Raw genomic sequence first — 26,447 nt, forward strand, 5'->3', positions numbered from 1 at the left:
CTAATATAGGTCTAAAAATTCAGACATTTCACCTTTTGTGTCAGATTCTTATTAGCTGCTTGTCATCAAAGTAGCCTCTCTTTCAGCAATATTAACAGCTAAATATGTAGAAGATATACGCTTTCCTGAGAGCATAAACACATTCTAAAGACTAAATTATCTCTGTACTAGGTAACCTATAATGAGTCATCCTTACCCTCTTGCTGTTCTCCTAGAGGAGAAAAAACCTTTAGAGAAGAAACCAGCAGAGTTTTTAGATGTGGTAAAATGAATCCTATTATACAATCAGGCTACCAGAGAAAGGATATAAAACTGAAACCTCCTTATTCAGTTGCAAAGGAAAATTAAAGGATGCAAGGCTACAAAACTTTCTATAGCTAAACTGACTAGGCAAGCCACCTGCCTCATCCAATGCGGATAATAATGGGCCCAGAAGGCCCATTAGAAGAGGTTGGTCTTGTCTTTTGGGCTCACTATGCATCTGTGAAAAGTTTGCATAGATTCTGTGTGGTCAAGTTTTTTTCCATATCTTCTTGAACTTCGACCAAGAAAAAAGTTTGATATGTAGCTTTCTTCTGTAAGCCTGGCTTAAATTTTGTTCTGATCTTTGATGTGCAGCATGGTTGTTTGCACAGAGTTAAAGTGTTACTAAACTCAGGACCCTGCATTCACTATATCTGGTCTCCCACAGTACACACAACATGGAAGTGCAATTATTTTAGTAAATATAAACTGCTAAATACCTTTTCTCATCAGCAGTTAGAGCAGTTTTGTGACTTCTATCAGTGTCCAGCAGAGCACTGGTTAAAGCTTGTAGGAGTTTCTTTCTGCTCTAGGAGGATGCAAAACCCCTGACCTCTGTCTGTACAGTGCTGATTGGCCCTGTGCTGATCACATGCACTTTCCCAAGACAAAAAAAAACCTCTCTAGCAATACACATTAAACTGAGCATGTGCAGAATGGCTGCGGTTCAGTCTGTCTTATCTGGAGCTAAGACGTGGACATTTGAACAAGAGGAGGAGAAGAGAAGTCAGGATCAAATGGCCTTTTTACACAATGCAGAGGATTAACCCCTTAGGTTCTACAGTGAGTATAACAAGCATGCTTTATTGCATATACAGACTGATTTTACTGTTGTGGGTTTAGTAATACACTCGAGAATATTGGACGAATGATCGTCCATTTTTTATTTTGCATGCTAGTCTCATATCGATAATTAAACGGTTACTAAAATTATGAACATTCTTGTAGGACAGAATAAAAATTCAGAAGTGATGTCATGATGTATTGCAATGTATTTGTATTGTATTTTCGGCCAAAAATTGTGTTGATTAAACAAAAATTTAACAATCTGGTATCATACGAGAAAGATTTCCGTGTTTGTCCCTTCGAATAATTTTGGATTAAAGCTGTGTACTAACGATCGGATTATCGTACAGTTGCTTCGAAAGTGATAGTTCTTTTTTTCTGATTGTGTGTGTTAGGCTTTACATTCATTCAGCCTGGCAGAAAGCATTCAAGATACAGGGGGCTTTACTAACTGGGGAAAATCCTATCTATCAATGGCCAATAGTTAAACTGTTTTTACCTGAACAACAGCAAAAAAAATGAAATCACTTGGACCTGTTGAACTTCTTTCTATTTATTTGTTCCTGTGGTCTGGGCCGAGGTGTTGCAGGAGTAGAAGGTTCCGTCTGCACAACTCTATACATTAGGATGTTAACTGTCACATTTCATAAATGCTGTGAGTGTGGATTAAAATTGAAATGACATTTAAAATGTCTCTTTTTTCCCAAAATATCCATGACAGTACTTGAGTTTCCCTCCTTGTATTAGATAGTATATGAAATATACTGAGAAAGCTGAGTAAGTATTTAGGCTAGGTTCACACCCGTGTGTTTTCCAGTGCGTTTTTAGAACGTGGAAAGGTGCAGGGGCTTTTTTACATGCAGCATATGGTGTATTTTTGGCTCCATAGAGTTCAATGGAATTTCACCAAAAAGCATGTACTTCCTGCGTGACAACAGATACCTCCCCTTAGCAACATTAACACATCCCAAAAGTGAAAAATATAACTGCAACCTGCATAGGTGTGAGCCTAGCCTTACTGTCTGTGTCCTATCCCTTTCCAGGTGGGTAGATCTCAGATTTCTGCCATGGAGATTAGGTAAAAGGAGAGTTTTTAGTTTTTTCTAAATGTAAAATTCAAGAGATTTTAGGTAGGGTTGCACCGATGCGTTTTTTATCGGCAAGTAAGAGTATCGATACTTGTGTTTAAGTACTCGCCATTACTGATATCTTAGCGGTGTGATTTGCGCCCATATAAATGAATGGACTCAAATCGCAGCACAGTGGCTAAATGGTTAGCACTTCCGCCTGGCAGTACTCGGGTTGTTGGTTCGAATCCCAGCCACGGCACCACCTGCCTGGAGTTTGCATGTTCTCCCTGTGCCTGCGTGGGTTTCCTCCGGGTACTCCGGTTTCCCTCACACTCCAAAGACATGCTGGTAGGTGAATTGCATCCTGTCTAAATTGTCCCTAGTATGTGTATGTATGAATGTAAGTTAGGGACCTTAGATTGTACGCCCCTTGAGGGTTAGGGACTGATGTGAATGTACAATAGATATGTAAAGCGCTGCGTAAATTGACAGCGCTATATAAGTACCTGAAATAAATAAATTGCACTGCAAAGAATCACACGTGATTTGAACAGGAATGTGGTGCGATTCCTGTCCAAATCACATGCGGTTTCCCTGTGGGTGAGGTGTGATTTTCAGTGCGCTTTGAGCCATACAAAATGGCTCTAATCGCACTACAAATCCCACTGCACCCACAGGGAAACTACATATGATTTGGACAGGAATTGCCCTGCATCCCTGTTTAAATCACGTGATTTGAGCTTATTCATTTTGTATGGGCGCAAATCACACCACAATGGCATCTGTTTCAGGTATCGAAGCATTTGCATGAGTATTAAGCAAATGCTTAGTATTGGCACCAATACTGGTATCGGTGCAACCCTAATATTAAAGCGGAGCTCCACCCAAAAGGGGAAGCTCTGCTTGTTTGCACCCAAACCCCTAACACTTCACAGGTCCCAGAAGACTATGGGACCATTCAGAAGGCGCAGCACAGCTCATGGGCAACAGGAAACCAGCTGTGAAGCCAAAATGCTTCACTTCTGGTTTCCCTTACTTGCTATGCCGACACCGGGAACCCGGAGGCTAGTGAAGAACTAGCCCAGGTGAGGATGGCACTGGACCCCTGGACAGGTAAGTGTCCTTTTTATTAAAGGTCAGCAGCTACAGTATTTGTAGCTGCTGACTTTAATATTTTGGGGGGAGCCTGGAGCTCCTCTTTTAAATCCTGCCTTTCTTATGTAAATGTCTATATTTAAAATATTTAGATATTTAATTTACGGTGCTTTTACTTTTCATACAGATCATTGGCAATATCCACTGAAGAGTTTGGTAAATTGTGGCCGACCCTCTCGAATGATGTGAAGGAAAAAATTCAGATCCCAAATCCCCAACAGTCTCTTCCTGAATTATTTTCAGTGTTGCAGCACAAATTAAACCTTCATATTGTAGAAGTTATTGGTAAGTAAAGTTAGACTGTTGATGGTGTCTATAATTACAGTTTAGTGATGCAAGATCAAGTCTATATATACGTTTGGTTTTGTTTGCAACTTTAATTTACTGGCTGGCTTCCCAATTGATGTTTATTTCCATCTTTATATTAAAATTGTGTGATTGTTTTGCAAGAAGTTTTTAAAATATTGGAAGTTGAATTTTATCTATAAAATGTTTGGATTTCTTTTCCTTTAGCCTTTGCATTAGATGTTTTCCAGGTCTATTCCCCCACTGATATCTTTCTTTTGATACCCTATTAAATATTCTCCTCAACTCCTGTTCCATATGATCTTTTAGTTCTTTTAAGGATTATCTTCTGGTATAAGTCCATACCTCTCGTCTTTTTCTATAACTGTTCTAACTTATATAGTTATTCTATCACCCTCTTTATCCCCCCCCCCCCCCATTCTTTCTTTTTTTTTCAGCCCCTATCGCAATCAGTATTCCCCTGATATATACTTTATCTGCCTCCCAGATTGTGGCCACAGAAACCACCTTGGTCTCATCAAACTAAAAAAATTTCTCTATTTCCAGCCTTCACCTTTTCTCTATTTCAGGGTTTTGTATAAGCATCTCATTTAGTCTCCACTTGGTTGTTTTGTCCTGATCCACTCCAGCTCGCAGTCTCATTGTGACTGGAGCATGATGAGAGATAGACATGACCTCTATGTTGGAGCTGACCAGCGACTCAAGTTGTCTATGCTCCATCATTATATAGTCCAGTCTTGAATACGTTCCGTATACTGGAGGGAAGAAGGTGTAGTCTCTTTCTTTTGGATGTTTTATTCTTCAAGTGTCGGTCAATTGACCTTGGTGTAATAACATCTTCATTAATTTTAATTTCCTACCACCCTCTCTCTGTGTACCAGATGACGTATCCAATTGTGGATCCAGACACATAATAAAATCTCATGCCACAACCAGGTTGTCCCTTTTTAAATTCAGAGAGTTTTCTTAATATACCCTCCAAGGATGTTACTGGGTTTTTATTCGGGCAATAGATATTAACTAGTGTATATTCAATTCCTTGCGATCTTCCCTTCAGGAATAGAAATTGGCCCTCAGGATCCTCCATTCTCCCCTCCATGGTAAAGCTAACGTTTTTTGAAAACACGATTGCTACTCCATTAGCCCTTTTAACTGCGGAATCTGCATAGTACCACATTGGATAGTACTTAAGAGTATAACGTAACATTTGTATCATGGGTTATATGTGTCTCTTGTAGGAACACTATGTCTATGGATTGTTGGTATATTTCCTTAATTATCTTATGTGTTTTTATGGGGGAATTTAATCCTTTCACATTGTAAGTCATAAACTTAATCAAGCTCATTTCTGAAGTTATTTCACTATCTTATCCATTTTCCCAGCACAGGGATCTGGATGTCCCCCCCTTCCCCTACAACTTCCCCCCAATCTCCCCCCCCCCCTTCCCCCCCAGCAACCACATGATCCTCCACCTCTCCCACTCGCCCTAACCCTACCACCCTCAAGGCCTACATATCTGTCGTGCGTTATTTCCACTAGTGATTCCTAATTTGGGGTGAGGCTCAAAACACACAAGCCCACTCCAATCCCAAGTTCTTATCATTAGTTAGATTGGGGTTTGGCAGCATGTCCGACCTCCAGGCAACCCGCCAAAACAATAAATTCTCTTTACCTCTCCTTCTCTCTCTCCCAAGCCATCATCACGCCTGGGCAAGGAGGAACCAAGGGCAGAGAAACCATGATGCAGCCAGGAGAGGACCTGAAGGTGGCGGAGAGAGGAAAAAAAAGAGAGAGAGAGAAGGGCATCATCCTCCTCTCCAAGCAATATCTAGGGATGCTCTACCACTGTCTGACCTTACCCACCTGCCCGCTCCTGTCTACACGCTGCCTCCCTACTTCTTCCTAGGTACCCGCTGCCATTTTCCTGCCCACCACTTTCATTAACTCCTTCTGACCACACTTCAAGTTCTATTTCTTGCAAGTCTAAATTCTCACAGAAATCACTGTAGTCTTCAGGGAGACTGACTTGCCGACTTTTCATTTTTCCAGCCGATCAGGCATGCTGGAAAGCCCCAGTTATATTGAATTTTTTTTCTGTCTCATATGCTCCAATAGCGGTTTCGATGGTCTTCTTGCCAGTGTCTCTGGGAAAATATCAGTAAAGATGTACAATTTTGTCCTCATATTTAATTTCGGTAGTATCATGTAGACTTTTCCATATTCTTTCTCTATCTGCATAAAAATGGAATCAAAATATCACATCTCTGGGGCTATTCACCGATACTCCTAATGGCCGTCTAATCCTGTGTGCTCTCTCAATTTACAGGTTTTCTATTACAGGTCTTCCCCTTATTGGATTACACACTCTCTTTATTTTCTCCTCTAAATCCTCTTCCTGTTCTTCTGGTAGGCCCCGGATCCATAGATTCTTTCTTCTTTTGCGGTTCTCCTGGTCCTCCACCTGCATTTCCAATTTATTAATTAATTTGTGTGCTTCCATTCTCTCCTCTGCTTCTTCCACTCACATTCGTATCTGACCCAAGTCATTGCATAGTACCCCCATCTCATTTTTCAGGCACATCTCCAATTTTGCGGACATTTCCGCCATGTCAATTTTTGTAGGTATTTGTGATATAGCTCCTTGCTGTTCCGAAACACTCTGTTCCATGACACTTTCCAATCTTATTGATTTTGTTAGGTTCCCTTCCCGGAACCCAGCTGACAGTCTAGAATAGACTTGGAATAAGAAGGGTAAAGATAATATCACTAAGGATGAGCGTCGTGCCCTATATGAACTCAAAAATGCCCCAGACTTGGTTATTAAGCCAAGTGATAAAGGAAGCAATATAGTGCTGATGACAGCCGTTATGAATGTGAAAGTCGACGACAACTTTTGGATGAATCTACCTATGTAAAATTGGATTACAATCCTTTTCCCAGACTGGTAGATTTAATAAATAGGAAACTGTCCTTTGCCTGTGAGGCAGGGTTAATCTCTACTCACAAATGCAAGTACCTCCAAGTAGAGGAATATAACATCCCTATTATTTACATAATCCCAAAAGTTCATAAAAAACTGCCGGACCCCCCTGGACGTCCAATCATTTCAGCCATTGGGGGCCCAATGGAACATGTAGGCAAATATCTGGATGCCTTAATTAAAGAAATGGTATTTAAGCTCCCCTCATATGTACAGGATACTCATGATGTCCTATTTAAAACATCTCAAATTTCAGTACCCCCTAATGCATTATTAGTAAGCATAGATGTAGAATCATTATATACATCAATTCCACACAGTTGGGGTATCAAGGCAATCTCATATTTCCTAGATCAACTATATCCCCAAATGGATGCTCAGAATGAATTTCTAATCAAACTTTTGGATCTGGCTTTACATTTCAACTTTTTTCAGTTTCTGGGTACCTCCTATCATCAGGTGCGGGTACTTCCATGGGTGCACCATGGGCCCCCGCATATGCATGTTTGCATTTGGGCTGGTGGGAGGAACAGGTTGTCTACTAGTCCAAATTATATCTTAGTCGTGTGTCTATGTGGGTACGCTATATCGATGATGTGCTGATGCTTTGGACGGATGATGTATCTGATCTCCACCTCTTTCTGGCAGAATTGAATCATAATAATATAAATATCAAACTTGCATACGTTTTTGATGAACACCAAATTTCCTTTCTGGATCTGTCAATTTCAGTTAGGGCAGGCCGGTTATTTACGAAAACATTCCGTAAGGAAACGGTGGCAAACACTATCCTAATGGCGAGAAGCCATCATCCTAAATCTCTCATCCAGGGCATACCCACGGGCCAATTCCTTCGACTTCGGCACAATTGTACTGACCAAGAAGACTATAAACAGGAGGCCCAAGACCTTTATTGTAGATTCCGTGAAAGGGGATATTCCCATAGCAATCTTAGGAAATCTCGGTCCAAAGCATCCAAACGTAAACGGGAGGAATTATTGGCTACATCTGATTGTTTACCTACGACGCAGGAATCAGCCCCAACATGGATAATCACTAGGTTTGGTACGCAATGGAATACAGTACGTGCAATACTCACAAAACACTGGCACATACCCAAACACCTGAGCTATTCTCAATAGTAGGGCCTCGACCTTTGTTGGTGGCCAAGCGGGCTACAAACCTAAGGGATAACCTTGTACATTCAGAGTTTGCACGGCCTATTTCTAGAACTTGGCTCACATCTTTGCCCCCTCTTAAGGGAATGTACCCGTGTGGCCACTGCTCCTTTTGCATATTTGTGGAACGCACGGATTCTTTCCGGGATGCGCATGGTACCAAATCTTTTCATATCAAACATTTTGCTAACTATGCAATGACACGGGTTATCTACATGCTGTCATGCCCTTGCAATAAAATTTATGTGGGGAAGACAAAACGACCATTTAGAGTGCGTATTGGGGAACGTATTGGTAGTATTTTAAATACAAAATGGCTTACGTGCTAAGGTCATATATGTACTGAAACTTCCCCCTAGGCGGGGTGACTTTGAAAATCCACTCCTTCTCTTTACAGAGTAGAATAGTGTCAAACTAGGATCTATGACACCTTTTGGGTCTCAATAATGAATGTAGCCTGCAGGTCTTTTTGGATCTGTAGTTGATACACATATCATCTAAATTCAAATTCAAATTTTTTTTTTTTTGAGGATTTCTGGAGTATTTTTTGAGCAGTTTGTAAATTTAAATTTTATTAGTCTCTTTAGTACAGCTTTTTAGTAAGCTTTTCAAGTTTTTCATGGAATTTGTCACTATTACTGTGTGTGTCTTATCCTACACATCCCTACATATTACTCCTCTCTTTCTTTTTAATATATTGGAGATATATATCTTCAACTTTGATCATCTAATTTGTTGTGGATGTATGGGATTAAAATAGACGTTTTATGTCCCCTGCTAAATTGTTTTATAATTCATCTTGGTGTAAAACACTCCCATCTGAATATCATTGGTTGATTTTTATGGCAATCATTAGTAATTATCTGTTACGATTCTGCTATTGGTTAGAATGAGTCTATCTTCTGATATAAAAGACTCCAAAAATATGGCTGACGATCATCTGAAGAAGCCCACGTGACTCAGTGGGCGAAAAGCTTAACGTCACTTCCGGGTGACGCCAGCACATACGTAGTCTCTCGGACCGGCAAGTTAAAGATGGTAAAGCTAAATTGTATGCACCCACGGCACCTTGTCCAACCCCATCAGCTATTGTGTTAGGCACAGCCGCTCTGTTGCATACTCTGCTTATCCTTCATCTGCCTGACTTTGCTCCAACTGCCTACATATCCTGACAAGCAGGCTCAGCTGTTCCTCTGTATACGCTGTATACTCTGCAGAAATCTTGATCAGTTCATTACTGTCCACATCAGTGACCGCGCCATATATAACCTGACCAGCAGGACTTTATGCTGTATACCATGTGTGAAAATACCTATTTTTGGTAACATCATTTGATCTATTTAAGAAATGATTGCTTACACCTGAAAACCACTATCAAGGATTACAGAATTGCACTCACCCTGGATCCATGTTCGTTTGGTGGCAGATTTGAAGCTAACTTCTTATATCTGTTCAGTTCTATATAAATTCTGGTCTATGAATAGGTTATTGGTGAACATACACCTGCTGGAGGAATATATACAGTATACATTTAAGCTGATACTGTGGGATCGGTGTTTACACTTCATGATCTTCAGTATATCGATCTCTCACTGAGATGTGCGTTGTGTGGCTGCTGGAGTGTTCCAAATTTGGCTGCATGAAGTAATTTATTTGGCAATTAAGCCAGCATCTATATTGCCATGATTTCTTTTTGGAACACTATCTTTATATTGCACACACTAGTGTTTTTATACTATTTTTTGGTCATATGCTTTATCATTATCATGCTTACTATCCATCAAATTTTCATGTGATATCTAGATAACGGTTTAGAAAATAAGTGGATTATGTTTTAAATTTACTTTATGACCTAGATTTCTATTCTATAGTTTTCTCTGGCACTACTCCTCCTATTCCCACATCTTACACCCATTTTATCTGGGTTTTCAATAACCCTTTTTTTGGTGCGGGGACTATAGCATGCGTGGCGTCACCCCGGACAACCATCGCATTCTCTTCTATTTTTCTCTTTGGTAGTGGTGATGCTCTCTCCTTTCATCATTGTCTTTGTTTTACCATGTGTATTGATTTGTGTTTTTACTGCAATTAAAGATTTATACATTTTTCTTATTACAAGCCGCAGTTTGACCTCTTTTGGACCCTCTTGACTTAGGCATCTTGTGCCTCTGTCCTTGTTTTCCCTTTTTGTTTCCCTCAGTCTAGAATAGTCTCGAATTTTCTACCTCTTTCTTGTTGTTTTACCTGAGTTCGATTCTCTGGACTTTTCTCCTGAAGGGGTATATAGTTTTTAATTGTAGTACCCTTCACATTTAATTGGGGTTTTTTTGAGCCCCTTCCTTTAGCTGATTTGCTCTTCATTCCTGGTTCAACTTTCCTGTTTCTCCTCTTTTAACTCAGGCTTCCTATAACTCTTTGCTATGTAATCAACAGTGTGTCTCTGCGCTGGGTTTTCTGCTGTAATACAATAGAATCGTCCTCCAGAGAAATCCCTTTTTTTCTATTACTTCTAATGGCTTTTGCTGCCCCTATTCCTATTGCCTTAGGGGCCAGAGTAAGTTAAATAGTTCCACCACCAAAAAGAGAACCTCTGCAGATTAATCCTCCCCAAGGTGTGTTAATTTTGATTTGTCACAAAAGCATCAAATATAACATAAGACTGAAAGTCCTGGTGTTGCCCACGGCAACTCACAATCTCCCTCTACACCGACCTTTCAGGACCGATCAGTCTCCGTTTGCTTCTTGACTCCCGTCATGGCCTCCACAACAGACTTCCAATCACACCTGTGGGGGGACTCTAAGCATTACCGGCAATCTGGGGGGAGGGGGGCCTCTGGGTCTCATCCCAAGGGGGTAACCTTCCAGAGCTCGATGTATTTTTGGTCCGTAGAGCCACCCTGCTCTCCCGGACCTTTAAGACTTCCATGCACTGTGGGAGGTCCTCTGTTGTCAAGGCTATCCGGCCGCCTCCTCCTGCTCCCAGACCATTGGGAACCCTGCGGCCGCCGCTCACAGACCTTTCGGCCGCTCCATGGACCCTGCTCTGGGAGGATCATCCACTCCTGCCAGCTGTCACCAGCACCGTCTGGCCACCGGTGCACCTCGGTTGCCCCCTGCGCCTCGTCTGCCGGAGCTCCCTCAGATCAATACAGGGCAGTTCAAGGTAGTCATGAATTGGGCTTCACTCAGTCATGGTGAGCGCCCGGAGCTCACGCTGCTCAAGGCACCATGTTCAGGCCCCTCCCTCTCAGAAGCAACACTTTTAGGACCTTTCTCCTCTCTCTAGGTTAATCACTTCTAAAGTATGCAGGCTCTGCAACTTTTTTCATTAGAGCCCTGCAAGTGCATCAGCTGATAAGTAATGAAAAAGTCAATCCCATAGAGAATTAGTATCCAAAAGACACAGAAGAACAAACCGCTATTCCTCCACAGGAGAAACAAGTAGGAATCTGCAACAAAGTTTGTTAATATCCCTGCAGTGTACATTGATTGCCCAGAGGGGATTGTTTCTTCTCAACAAAAGTGGAGTTGCTGTTTAAGACTTTGAGCATCATCCTTACCTAACTCTCACCTACGGTATCTTGAACTTATGAAAGCCTAATGAAAAAATCTGGCACAGGGGAGGTACACCATTTTATTACAGAGCTCATGGGAAGGAAAGGTTTTCATTGCTTAAAACATATATCTAAAACCAAGCCCAAAAAATATATTGCAGTTTACGTGCAGAGCGATCGAATCCGTCTGACCGTTTTTTTTTGGTTTATTTTTCTTTCCCGTCTGCATTCTATCCAATGCACTAAAAACAAACGGATAGGAGACTCATTCCCTATTTGTCTAGTGGAGCGGATCGGATTACAGTTGGATATAAATGGACAGGTGGTCCATTTACATCCGACCGCCTCAGAGAACAGCGGGCTGTGTCAGTGTCTGCTCTGTACAAACGGAGCAGATATGGAGCTGTCATCCACCTGCTCAGTAGACTGGGCAGGTATTGCATCTGAATAAATTACTTGTAAGACTTTTAGGCCTCTTTCACATGCAGACTCATGAACAGGCAGAGTCCACATGTGAAAGAGGCCTAAATGTTCTACAGGTAATTTATTCAGATGCAATAACTGCCCAGTCTACCATATCTTCTCCTTCTCCTCACTTGCACTGGAGTTTGGTACTTTGTAGGTCTCGTTAATGCAAACAGTTATCTCCTGCCTGGAAGCTGCTGGAGGTATCCTTCTGATGGATTCATACCACACTTTCTGAAAGGCAGTGGTTGTTACAGTCCCAGACTCTGTTAGCACATCTGCTCTCCAATTCTCCCTCTCACATTCCTTCCTCTTTAGGGATGAATTCAGGCATGTTTAGATCCTAGTCTTAGCCCGCCAGGAAGCTATCACTGTACTGAGCCATTCATAAGCAGCAAAGGCATTTTCTGCCATGCAGCTGCACATATACACACCCTTGTATACCTATGGCAGGTAATGCCCCAGACACGGGTGTTTTCAGATCCTAGTCTGTCAGGAAGAAGCTCTCACTGTAATGGACCAATCATCTAAGCTCATCTTTACTTCTCATCAGACCACATGCCCTCTGCTGTGTGAAGCTCTCTACTGACACTATTGTTGACTGATCCTCATTTTACACACTATCTCATCCAGATGTTGTTGTAATAATCTGAAAAACACTTCTTGAATAGTAAAACCAACTTTTTATAAAGGAAAAGATAATAAAATACAAACAACCAGAAATATGTGCTTATTCAGACCACTTTTCCTGAAACACCCAGAAGAGGCCAGCCCCCCTGATGAAGACGATCAACTGCCAAAATGCACTGTATTTAGGAGATCAGAGTGAAAAGTCTCTGAGCCAGTAATGCATAGCGACTTTTCACTCTGATCTCCTAAATACAGTGCGTTTTGGCAGTTGATCGTCTTCAACAGGGGAGAAAGCTGTGAGCTTATACTTTCTTTATGCCTAAGGTGATTAACCATATCCTGGCCATTAACCCCTTAGTTACCACATCCCGTAGATCTCATTAAAAACAGTAAATACAACTTCATGTTTAATTTCATGTCTCCAGTTAAAATTTCCCCACTGGGACATATTTGGGACTATAATACTATATTTGGAAATAGTGGGACAAAATTTTAATTGAGTAAATAACAATTTACATTGAAATACATGTTTAACTTTTTTGGGTACAGGTTTCCAACCTATGCATCTATTCACCCTATTTTCTATTCAGCAAATTGAATGTCCCCCTTACCAATTCATTGGGCTTTTTTGGGTAGCCGAAAACTTTAAAGTGGTAGTAAAGGCAGAAAAAAAAAACTTTCCCCCTGTAAGTTAAAAGAGAGTTAAAGTTAAATAATTCCCACCTAGGTGCCCCCCACGAGCTCTAAGGATGAGAACTGAGCAATCAGACAAAGTACCAGTTCTCTGCTCTGAGGCTGCCCAGGTGTGTGCTAATTGCCAAATTGCTAAAAAAAACTCTATGGTACATTGTAGATTGATGGAGAAGGTACGTTAGACTAGGCAGTTATTGCAGCTCAATGAAATACCCATTAGATTTTAAAGAACTGTTTGTTAAACAAATTCCTTTTGTTCTGGACATTTAATACTGAAAATGTTATAGCTAGGCAACTCCTATCCTCATATTAATTAGTGGTTCTAAATTAATAACTACTAGGGAACAGACACAAAGATAAACTCAGCATCTATCCAGATCACAGCTCTGTTTATTCAGCGCGTTTGAAGTTTTTCATACACATGATTACGTAGGTATCACATTAACCTCCCTGACTGAATTCCCGAGTGTAGCTCGGGGTAAAGTTTCAGTACCACAAGCGGTAACCCCGAGCTACACTCGGGAATACCATGCGGCGCTGCTCTGCGATCCCTCAATCACTTACCTTGTCCTGCGCTTCCGCGATGACCCTCCTGCAGTGTCCCCGGCAATGTAATCCGGCGGATGCCGGCATCTGTCTTCTGGGTGCTGTCCCCTGCGAGTGTCGGGACGTACGGGGGACGGAGCGGCGGGAAATTTGAAAATGACAGTGATATTCATTAAAATCACATAGTAAAACATTACTGTATCAAACCATTTCACATACATTTTGTCCCGAGTGCTTTGTCCTGTGCCCTGCCTGCATTTTTACTGTTCTTTCTGCCTGGAAACTGAGAAATGTCCATGGCGTCCAAAAAGCTTCCCTTTAGGTCAAAAGCGGTTTTAGACCAGCTAGAGAACAGCGATAGTAAATCAGAACCACTTGCAGGATTGAGTGATAATGATTTGTGGGGAAATTCGTCATCAGACACTGAAAACAATTTTGCGACTTGGCTCAGTGATGTGCGAACTTGGCGTTATATTTCAAATTTCATTGTTTTTGGTTTGATTATATTATTTAATTAAATTTAGCATTATTATATTATTATTTTTTATGATTATTTATTAAATTATAATTTATGATTTCGTGTTTCAAGTTTTATCATACCCGGGATGTTTACTAGACTCTTGTTCGGACAGATTTCAGTGAGTTATTCCTAAGAATTACAGGCCTACAATATAAAACGCCAAATTTCCATGCAAAATAATGGTACTGCTTTCAGCACCAAAAATCTGAAATAATCATACCGCTAGGGAGGTTAATATTACAATTGTACTTTTATGGTAACTAGGGGTGTTACATAGTGAAAAAAGAGGGAGAGAACAATGTTCTTGGACAACTTGCCAGCCAGCTTGCTAACAACCATATTAACCTGTCTAACAGTATGCGTTTATAACAGGGGTTTAGTTAGCACACATTTGCAAATACATACGTAAGCCACAGAGCCACGACACGGCACCCTGATCATCTGTGGTCCTAACTCTAAAATTTGTGAGTCCCCATAGTAGAGGCACATGCATTTAATGGATAGATCAAGGGCAGGTGGACCTGAGGGAGCCACCCCTCTTAAAGGCAAAGGAGTGCACTGGACCCCAGCATGTAGCACAATGGCAACCAGGGTCCTAGTGCACCCATGTACCAAAAAATCAAACATGCATAAAAGTGGCCACCCGCCCAAGTCTATAACTGGCTTATGAAGCAAGGACACATAAACAGGCTGGCAAGTTGTCCAAGAACATTGTTCTCTCCCTCTTTTTTCACTATGTGATGCCTGTTTATGTGTCCTTGCTTCATAAGCCAGTTATAGACTTGGGCGGGTGGCCACTTTTATGCGTGTTACATAGGCAGACTAATTTCTAATCAGGACTTGTAGAAATTCAAACGTAATTAAATGATTATTAGTCTAGGTTAACACCTAAGTGTTTTCCGCAGCATTTTGCAGAAACACACTACAGTCCATTTAATATGATTTCCTTCGGGACACAGCCACATCTCCACATTTTCACCCAGTGCATTTTTTGGAAAGGGTCAGGGACTTTTTTAAATGCAAAAAGTTGTGTTTTTGGTTCTATAGACTTCAATGGTTACGCTGCGGAAAAGCATGTAGTGTGTTTTTGCTGCGTTTTGCTTGTTAATCTGCTTGGCAACAAGGAAAAAAAACCCTGCAAAAACGGAAAACACTCCGCAAAAAGCACTGCAGAAACAGAACAAATGCAAACTGCATAGGTGTGAACCTAGCCTTCATGCCGTGTGCACAAGGAGTGCAGTGTACAATACATAGGCAAAGTATACAAAATAGAATACAATTTTATACAGAATTTACAAATTTCCTTTACAATCTAAAGTGTCAGTGAACTCTTTTCTGCTACTTTTACCTACAGGAAAGCTTATAATAAAGCTTACCTGTAGGTAAAATGATTATCTCCTAACTGTGCATTGTTTAGGGATATTCCAGTGAGCAGCAGCCGGTCACATCACTGGTGCATGCGCTCTGAAGGGACGGCATACTCATGCCATCCCTTCAGAGCTCTATGCCGCGGCCATGACTCCCGTGTGAATGCATGGAAATGACGTCATTGTTGCTTTGCCATTCAAGTGGCCAGGGCCCGTGAAGATGGAAGCCTTGTCAGCGGACATGGCGCTCCACTGGAGGGTTTCGTTTCATGGTACAGATGTGCTTGAAAGTTTTCATACCCTTGGAGAATTGGTAATGTATGTACCATTTTTAAAGAAAACATGAGTGAGCAGGCAAAATGCATTTATTTTATTTCTTATGGGATTCATATTCAACTGCAGGTTATAACAGAATGCAACAAGTAAACAAATGAAGTGACCTCTGTTCAAAAGTTGCTCCCTTTTAGCAGCAATGACAGCGTGCAGTCTTTTAACATAGTTTTCTACGAGGCCCCAAATTCTTGCAGGTGGCATACTTGCCCATTCGTCTTGGCAAAATGCCTCCAGGTCATGCAAAGTCTTTGGTTGTCTTGGATGAACTGTGCGTTTGAGATCTCCCCAGATTGGCTCGATTAAATTAAGGTCAGGAGACTGTGATGGCCACTCCAACTTGGCTTTGTGCTTAGGGTCAGTGTCATGCTGGAAAGTCTAAGAGCGTTCCATGCACAGCTTTCGTGCAAAAGAATGCTAATTGTCTGCTAGTACTTTCTGATCACATGCTGCATTCATCTTGCCATCAATTTTCACAAGATTCCTCATGCCTTTAGAGCTTACACACCACCAAAACATCAGTGAGCCATCACCTTGCTTCATAGTGGGGATGGTATTCTTGTTGCTCCAAACAGAGAGTTTTATGTTCACAACCATAAGCACTATTTTGGTCTGGTTTGTGCCAGAAGCTGTGAGGCGTGTCAAGGTGTCAGGAATATTTCAACCAGGCTTTCATTGGTGCAGTAAAGGCTTCTTTCTGGCAAGTCGACCATGCAGATAATTTTTGTTCAAGTTTTGTCGTATTGTGCTCCTTGAAACAACCACACTGTCTTTTTTTTTTTTTTTTTTTTTTTTTGAGCAGCCTGTATTTCTCCTGAGGTTACCTGTGGGTCTTTAGGCAGTTGTGACTGCAATCTTTCTTGGTCACCCTGAACTTGGCTTGGCATTAAGAGATCCCTGAATGGTCCACTTCTTGGTATGTGATTGAACAGTACTGACTGTCATATTCAAGGTTTTGGATATCTTTTTATATCCTTTTCTATCTGTATAAAGTTCTATTACCTTGTTAAGCAGGTCTTTTGATGGTTCTTTTCTGCTCCCCATGTGTCATGGTCTAGCCTGCTCATTGCATCCACATGAGAGCTAACAAACTTGACTATTTATGTATAGACACTAATTGCAATTTAACCTTCCTCTTGTGTTAGTTTCCTGTTACCATCTCTTATGTTAACGGGTCGGTTTTGAAACAATTATCTATCATCCAATTTGTTTCTCGGCTCTTGGTTACCTTGTTAGGCTTCCTTATCCATGAAAATATTGGTTTTAATATTTTTGGTGTGGGCCCGTGGGCCTTTTTTTTGTCAGTATACCCCTCGATTTCAATTAAAAAACAATGTAAAATGAACCTCAAGAGAATCCTATAACTAAATAAAAGGTTGTTATGTCACCTATTACTGAGGGGATTTAGAACACATCTCTGAAATAAATTTGTTTTGTTTATTTTTTCATTTTAATATTATTAACTATAGTAACATCTATGGTGTTACGGGTCAATTTCGACCCATATATATAATTACTTCAAAAAGGCAAAAAAGTCTTTTTTTTCAGCAATAGAACTTTAGTACAAACACAAAATGAAAAACAGAACAGATATATATATATATATATATATATATATATATATATATATATATATATATATATATAACAAAATATAGATTTTTATGCCATACTTCCCTGGCTTACTGGGTATGTATTGCCGGAAGGGGCATTTTCCTCGGAAAGGGACAAGACGTTCATCCACTGTCACCTCTGGCCCAGGGTTGAACATCAGTGGAAGGAGCTGCACCCATCTCTCCCAGACATCCCTGATTGGGCAAGCTTATCCGATCTTGCTCTGGTATCTCTGTCAAATCTGAGGACTCTTGATATCATTTGAAAGGTCTGAAGTGACATTGTTGCCCGGAAAATATTTCTGCCTGTCGATGGCAGTGGCCTCATTGCAGGATCTGTACACTCCAGCAAGAAGAAGAACACCAATATAGGCATCCAGGTATTCCTCATCAATGTCTTTCCACATGCTGCCATGGACTTTTTTCCTTCAAGGTTTGTCATAGCAATGATGACTCTTTTTAGTGACAATGGCATAAATAGCTCAAAACATGTCTTGATGTCACTGACTCTCATCGCAGCAAACCTTGTGTTTCCAGGGGTCATTTTGATGACATTTGCAGAAACTGCCCTGCCATGTACATCAGGAGGTACTGAGCTCCAACAGATCTTACCATTTTTGGACTTGAATATTTCAGCGGGAGCAGCTTCAGCTCCGGTGGCCTCCTCATCAGACTCATCAGATGTGTCTGTGTCTTCTGGATGATACTCCACATTGTCTTCCTCCTCAGAAACCTGCTCATCCAAATCACTATGCTCCTCTGTGTCCTCTCCCTCATTTTCACCAAAAATATTATCCAGAACTTGGCTCTATGAAAATCTTCTTCTCATTTTTGCATGCTACAAATTGGAGATGTGCACTCTGCAAGTCACCAATTCTATAGTGAACTGGCCTCACATGTCTGGACATGCCCGTCTTTGTTCGTTTTTGTGCAGGTATACTGGAAAACAAGGCCAAATGAGAATCCCCTAAAGCTCACATGATTGGGAGAGGAGCTGGCTGTCAGTGTGCTGGTTGACAGTGAACTCATGATTTCAGTTTTGGCTCTCCTTATTGCTTTATAATCTTATTTTTATAACTGGGTCGAAACCGACCCTAACAACACAAAGGTTATAATTTCAACTTGAGCATTTTATAATTTAGTGAAAACTATTTTTTTTTTTTTAATTTTGTTGAAATAGAGGTTCCTGACAAAGTCATAAAGCCTTGATGCAATAAACAAATTTATATGGTTATTTTATGCATTTAAAACCTAAAAACGGGTCGGTGCCGACCCTAACACAAGATGAAGGTTAAAAATCCACAGTTGTGGGAAATGTAACCTTTAATTGTCATTTAAACCTGCGTGTGTCACCTTGCGTGCCTGTACCAAGGCCAAACATTCCAGGGTGTGTAAACTTTTGATCAAGGCTATATGGGCGATTTCTGTTATAATTTAAAAAGGAGTTTTTTGCATGATCAGTCATATTTTTAATATCCAATGCCAAAATGTCATGATTTCTGACAGGGTATGCAAACGTTTGAGCACAACTGTAAGTCTCCTATAGTGTGCTAGTATGCGACATATACTATCACAGTATAATTTTTCCTTGCAGGGAGAACTTTTTTTTTTCTTGGGGGGAAATTTATGTGGGACGAGTTTTATACATTTTTGAGCGTGCACATCCACCCTTTGTTTTCCACCCTCTATAGTCAAAAATGGTCAAGACACCTGACTACCAGCCTTGTGCTGAATTCCAAGGAAAAACCTAAAGCTAGCCATATACTAAAATGACAGGAGACAGGAAATTTTGACTAGTAAAATTTTTTTTTTTTTTTTTTTAATTTAAAAATTTTCATTAGGGGTTGAAAGACACGTGATCAGTAAGCCAAATAATTTGACAATCAGCCAAAATATTCCAGCCAATCGTAATGGTCATCCTAGGGTGTAGTGTTGCATCTGTGGACATAAATACATTCACCCTAACATTGTGTGCTAAAGTTTTCATAAAAAAAGTCCATAATGCCATATTTACTTTGAATGTAACATGTAATATTACTGATCCTGATCCCTGTCATAAGATAGCTGACCCGAAGGCCTGTTTATGTTCTGAATTAGGCTGAAAAGCTATAACAATGCATGCTTGTCTGTCATTATTATTACTACATTGTATCTTTATTCTCTCTTGTGCATTGCTTTAAGGTGATGAAGGGATAGTCGCATGCCAGCTGCTGCCCTCCGTCCCATGTCTTCTGCACTGTCACCTTCAGGAAGGAATGCTGCTTCTATGGATAAGATCATCATCTTCTGCTTTATTGGACTGCTTACTTTATCAATGCCAAAAAGCCCTTGAGGACCACTAAAACTTGCTGTGCCTCCTCTGTAGGTTTACATGGTTGTATTATATTGTGCACCAAAGCAATGCTGCTAACAGATGGAAGATGTGTGACTGTTGTACAGGATAACTTAAGACTTTGAAGAAGCATTGATTTTTTTATTGACAAATACTACAAAAAAATTTGTACCTGTAAGTTATTGATAATTGCACTATTGGTTTGCAGTACAATGAATGTAAACAGGTTTTTATTTTTTTATGCTCTTCAGTTGAAAATCTTCTTGTCAGATACCATGAACTGTGTTAGTTATTGGTGAAGTTCTCACCAGGGATATGACATGGATTTTTACCCTCCATAGAGTAATAGGCCAGCAATACAGTGTTTAAACGTATAGTCATTAGTATTGTTCTTTACATTTATGGAAGTGGATGTAAAGCATTAAAGGAGAACTCCAGCTGGATTAAACACTATAAATAAAACATTACTTAAAGTAAACCTGTGAGGGGAGAAAGACGGGCTGTCACTGCGTTCATACTTCTGAAAATGGTTGTTCCATAGCAGGAATGCTGTTCAGGCAAAGTCAGAAGTCCTCTGTATATTTGGTCCAAGTCTGTGACTTAAACTATTAAAGCCAGAGGGTCAGTATGACAACCAGGCAACTAGAATTTTCAAAAGGAGATGTCCGCTTTTGTAGTCATTTTTCCATTACAGGTTTTCTTAAGAAATAAAATAAGTAACATTACACGCCTGGTATTGTAAGGATTGAGAGCTGCAATAGATTGTGAGCTAACAGTTACTAATTACTTGTCAATATAAGTGTATTTCCTCAATGGATGGGGGAAGGGGCTGCTGCTAGAGTAAGCCGTAGCTTGTGTAACGACTGAGTTGTTGTCCTGAATTTACACAAACGTTTCTACTACAGGTCTACATCATTGGGTGGCAACACTCCCTCCCCCAAATTCAGCATTATTACATAAAATGGATTGTTCCCCTGATTGTGTAATTGTGGCCAAGCTATCCCTGGAATTCTCTTTTAGCTGCGCTCTATAGCTTATCCATTCATTAATCAATGTTTTCTTACTGCTTCTTCTGCAGAGTCTTCCTTGCCTTTCTTCCTATTTCTGTGACCTTTGTTTCCCCAGCAGCCTTAAAGGAGAAATGCAGTCAAAGCTCTTTTGGCTACTTCTGTGGATCACAGGAGTGCATTTCGTTCTGCACTCCTTTGACCCATTTTCAGCTGACAGTGGGCTGAAGCCTGGCTAACGTCAGTCAGTCCAGGCTGGGGAATGATCCCGATTTTAAAGTTGGGATCCACCCCAGAGTCTGGCGCTGCACCTGGCTCAGCCTCTCAGCGAGCCACTGACAGGCAGAGCCAGTAACTCCCTCCCCCTCCACACCCCATCACTTCAGTGAGCTCTGCTCATCACAGCGACGGTGAGAACTCAGCGATCATCAGTCGTGTGATCACTGAGTTTTCACCCTTAGAGCCGGCGGGGGACAGACAGATCCAGCTACCTAGGTAAGTGTAATTTGGGGGGGGGGGGGAAACCCCACACTTCTCTTTTAAAGCTGAAGATCAATTACAATTTTTTTTATTTTGCTATAAAGCACCAAGGACAAAACTTACCTGTAATGAAGTATGTTCCGTGTCCTGCTGCATACTATAGAAATCTTCACCCCCACAGCATTGCTCTTCCAGTACTCTGAGGTTAATATCAGTCACTGCGAGTGTGAAAGATTTGCACTGATCACCCACCTCCTTCATTCATAGAACTTGTACAATTGTTTTCCGTACCACAGAGGCTGGTGTCAGGCTTGTGAAATTACTGATATGGTTGCCTGCACTTAAGGGAAAGTAAAATCTGTATCTTTCCATTTTTCCATCCATAATTATCTGCAGTGTTGCTGTTTTCTATGGTTAAAGTGGATCTAAAGCCTAAATTATTTTAGCTTAATGCTTGCTCTACATTTAAGGTAATTGTTTAGGTACAGTATCATTATTGCCCCCTCAAACCTCCCCCCCCCTTATACTTATCTGAGTCCTCACTCGATCCAGCGCTGTTCCCATCTGCAGCAGTTCTGTCTTGTCAACCCTCTCTCGCAGGCTTTGCTGAGGCATCAGGAGCCCTTTGTTTCCACTGCTGTCAGCCAAATGCTGTGACGAGGGAGTGGGGGATGGAGCCAAGCCACCTTGTCTGTGTCTATGAATGCAGACAGCGCGGCTTGGGACCAAGCCCACAAATGTGTGATAATAGAAGGTACCTTCCTATGATGGCGAACTGAGAAGAAGAGCAGCCAGGAACACTGGTGAGGGGACCTGAGAAGAGGAGGATGAGGGTTGCTTTGTGTAATTCCATTGCACAAAGCAGATAAGTTTAACATGATTGTTATTTAAAACAAAAAATTCACCTTAAGCAAAATCACTCCATGTGGAGAGCTGCCTGTTGACATCCTAGCAGCCTTATTTATTTACTTCTTTTTGTGCCTTTAAATGGAATGTGTACATAAGGATGCTAATATGTTTTACCATTTGACATTTTTTTTTTATGCCATGTTAGTGCTTAATGACTATGTTATAGGAACACAAATTGTAATTAATATTATTCTTATCATAAATTTAAAGAAGGCTGTCATTGATTAACATATGTGCCAGTGTCATAACCCAGAAAACCATTCATGGTTTTTATTTTTACAATAGCAGCTGCATGACAATCACATTGCTATGTAAGATTCCATGCTCATAAGTACACTGCTCAAAAAAAGTTAAAGGAAAATGTTTTAATTGGAGTATGGTAAGGAAGTAGCAGAGGGGGTTGGTAATGAAATGAAAACCAAAGCAGCTGAAACTGATTAACAGGTGTACTAGATGGGGTAGCATGAGGCGATACCTGGACCCTACAAAGGTTGCACAGGCAGTCCAACTCCTCCAAGATGGCACATTAATACGTGCCATTTCCAGAAGGTTTGCTGTATCTCCCAGCACAGTCTCAAGAGCATGGAGGAGATTCCAGGAGAGCTGGACAGGGCCCTACAAAATTACCTCCAGCAGGCCACTGGTGTACACAGACTTCATGAAGTGGCCTGAGGGCCTGACTTCCTATAGTGGGCCCTGTGCTCACTGCCCGGCACCATAGAGCTCGATTGGCATTTGCCACTGAACACCAGAATTGGCAGGTCCGCCACTGGCGCTCTGTACTTTTCACAGATGAGAGAAGGGTTCACCCTGAGCACATGTGACAGACGTGAAAAGGTCTGGAGAAGCCAAGGAGACAGTTTTGCTGCCTGTAAATTGTTCAGCATGACCACTTTGGTGGTGGGTCAGTGATGGTCTGGGAAGGTATATCCATGGAGGGACACACAGACCTCTACAGGCTAGACAATGGCACCCTGACTGCCATTAGTTATCAGAATGAAATCTTGGACCCATTGTCAGACCCTACGTTGGTGTAGTGGGTCCTGGGTTCCTCCTGGTGCACAACAATGCCCGACTCATGTGGAGAGAGTATGCAGGCAGTTCCTGGGGATAAAGGTATTGATACCATTGAATGGCCCCCACACTCGCCTGACCTAAATCCAATAGAACACCTCTGGGATATCATGTTTTGGTCCATCTGACGACGCCAGGTTGTACCTCAGACTGTCCGGGAGCTCATTGATGCCCTGGTCCAGATTTGGGAGGAAATACCCCAGGACATCATCCATCATCTCATTAGGAGCATGCCCTGATGTTGTCAGGCATGCATACAAGCACATGGGGGTCCATGCAAACTACTGAGTACCATTTTGAGTTGTTGCAATGAAATTTTCAGCAGAATGGAGTAGCCTGCTGCATCATTTTTTCACTGTGATAGAAATTAAAATTATCAACCTACAGAGGACTGAATTCAAAGACACCCTGAAAATCAAACGATGGGGCATCCTTACGTTCCTAACACATTACCCAGTCCATACCAGCATGATATTTTTCCCCGTTGAGATCTGATGTGTGTTCCTTTACTTTTTTGAGCAGTGTACTTAATAAAAAAAAAAATATTCTTTTCCCTGTATTATTTCTGCGCTACAAAAGCAGTAACCTCTGTCTTTTCATGAAAAGGAAAGCACAGAAATGCTAAGCGAAGGTCTTGTTTGCTGAACATTTTTGTATATAAGGCTAAATGGCTGGGGAAAAATGATCACTATGTATAACCAATCACACTTTTGCTACTAGGAATAAATATAATAATTCTTATTCTCATTGGCAGATGAGCCACAGACATGTCAGCTCTGTCATGGACCTGACTTCCACCACCTAATGCAGGAACTGAGCATGGAAGGTTTCCACTGTACAGTGGCCTAGGTCATGGGTAGTATGAGTGGCGAGAAATCAAATACCCTCACATATGCCTTGTAGTTATGCAGCTGGCGCCCTTGAAAAATAAAAAGCTAAGTCAGGCAAATGGGAAATCCTGTTATGTATTAATTCAAATAATGCACATTATTCATCTGACCGCAAAAGTTTTGCTGCTGATTTTTGCACTGACCTCATGTATCCTTGCAGGCAGGAGAATTGCATTATTTCTATATTTAAAAAGACATTAAATGATATGGTCTTCAATGGCTTTGAAATGTTTTTCTGTATATTAGGTCTACTTTTAATCTAAATTAAAAATAGAAAAAACATTTGAATAAGTTTTAGACTAAGTAAGTGTAAAAGTTTCATTGCAATGGAACCAGCTTTTATTCTGTTCTTACAAACGATAGCACAACTTGTTTCCAGGAAACATTTACTTTAGTGTGCAGTACTGCCATTGAGCAGTTTCATTAGTGGCTCTATCGCGGCACAGTCCAGATAAATGCCTGACACACAGTAACTCGGTTTACCACTCGCTCCACTTGGTTTACAACAATTTATTGCCCTGTTTGACTCTTTGCAGATTTCATATATTTCTCCCTTATCACCTTTTCACAATTTACTTATATTGGACATTTGCTCTCATTCAACCTATCCCCCGTTTATTTTTCATACTGTTCCATGACTTTTTCACTAACATACTCCTTTTTTGATGGCCCAATTTCCATTTGTTCTTAATTGTTTCCTTACTTGCTTTAACCTGCATTGCCAACTTAAAAGCACAGTTCACCTTTACCAAAAAATACCTGCCTGTGCAAGTAAGGGATTTCTATAGATAAAAACAAACTGCAGCTTTGACCAAAGTTGAATAATGACCCTTACTATAGGCGTAGCACCTAAAGCCTAACTGAAAAAGTTTCAGAGATGGCATTCCCCATCCTTTCCTTTTTATAGGATGTTGTTAAGACACCCCCAACTGTTACTGTTCACTCCCACCATCAAATGAGCGAAGTTGTGGGCTCTAGGAATTTTGTCCTAGTAATCACTTAAACTTTTTAGGCTACCTTGAATGTGGGCAGTAACTAACAACCTGCTTCCTTGTCCTAGATCATGGACTTTTTGGTAGTGAAGGCCGGATCAAGAAGGACGCACCATAGCCAACATCTTATTAAGAAAAAATAAACTAACTCAGTGGTGTCAACATGTATCTTTATGAGTGTACCATTGCTCAACGTATCATATATATGATATAGGGAATGGCACAAAGTTTGATGATTTCTGATGGTTAACAATTGCTTTAAAAACTGTTGTCTATAGAAAGGTCCTGCAATCACATAAGTTGTGACACTGCCTGTCTGTCATTGCCAGGCTGAATTCTGTTCTACATTGACTTTATAGTGCAAAAATAAACTCTCTTAAACAATGGTAATGACATGAGCATCCTCATGTGATGTGCTTTATTTTAAATACTTATAATCTTCAGTCTCTGCAAAAGCTGCTAAAGCTAACTCGTCTAGGCAGTAGGTAGCACTTCTATGGATTAGGAGGAGTGGTATATAACACATCCTAATAGGATTGTTTTACAATCTGAAGTAATCTGCAGTGATTATAAAAGAACATCATTCTCAGTATGCTTTCTTGTATGAAGCTACGAATAAACCTGAAGATTAGAATGATTTTTTGCAATGGCTTAAAGAATTGAGTTGTTTTTATGTATTTTCTTCTCACAAATTTAATGTGAAGTTCGTGGGTCTATAAACCTAACATGTAGAGTGTCTCTATAGACCGCTTTAATGGCTTGTTTTGCAGCAGGTTAAGCCTCCATGCACACTAGCTTTTTTTTTTTTTTTTTAAGCTCAAAAAAACACTAGTAATAGCTTTTTTCTTTTTTTTGTAGAGTTTAGGAGCATTAGTGTTTTATTAGCATTTTTACAGTACATGTAGAGAAAAAAAAACGTCTAGAGAAAAGCTGTTAGGAGCATTTAGGTTTTTTTTTCTGCTGGAAAAATGCTCCAAAAAAACTCCACAAATACAACTTTTTTTTTTTTTTTGCTCCAATGTTGAAGCTCAAAAAATGCTAATAACCTAAAGTAGTGTGCATGAACACAAAGGATAACACTATTTAGCTTCTAGGAGCAGAAAAAAAATATCTGCCATCACAAGGTAACCTTCAGGTACGTGGCTATAATCAAAGTGAGGTTCTATCTTAATCATACAGTAAAAGACATAGGCTAAGTATCCATAGACCTTGGATTATATTCTGGTACCTTCAGGTGACTGGACACTGGCAAGCTTTTGAGGACAT

At 40.7% G+C, this 26,447-nt stretch overlaps 1 protein-coding gene across 1 annotated transcript in view; it reads left to right on the top strand.

The window, feature by feature from the left end:
• Positions 1–25,579, top strand: part of AP4E1 (adaptor related protein complex 4 subunit epsilon 1) — a 103,811-nt gene extending 78,232 nt beyond the window's left edge. The window contains exons 20-21 of the mRNA XM_089666826.1: positions 3,442–3,599; positions 19,679–25,579. Of these exons, the coding sequence (XP_089522952.1) occupies positions 3,442–3,599; positions 19,679–19,839 (319 nt within the window). The 3' untranslated portion in view covers positions 19,840–25,579. The remainder of the gene's footprint in view (positions 1–3,441; positions 3,600–19,678) is intronic.
• The last annotated feature ends 868 nt before the right edge of the window (positions 25,580–26,447 follow it).

Source organism: Staurois parvus, unplaced genomic scaffold (assembly GCF_062004578.1).
Source record: "Staurois parvus isolate SC_StPar_1 unplaced genomic scaffold, SC_StPar_1.0 ptg002864l, whole genome shotgun sequence".
In the NCBI taxonomy this organism is placed as follows: Eukaryota; Metazoa; Chordata; class Amphibia; order Anura; family Ranidae; genus Staurois; species Staurois parvus.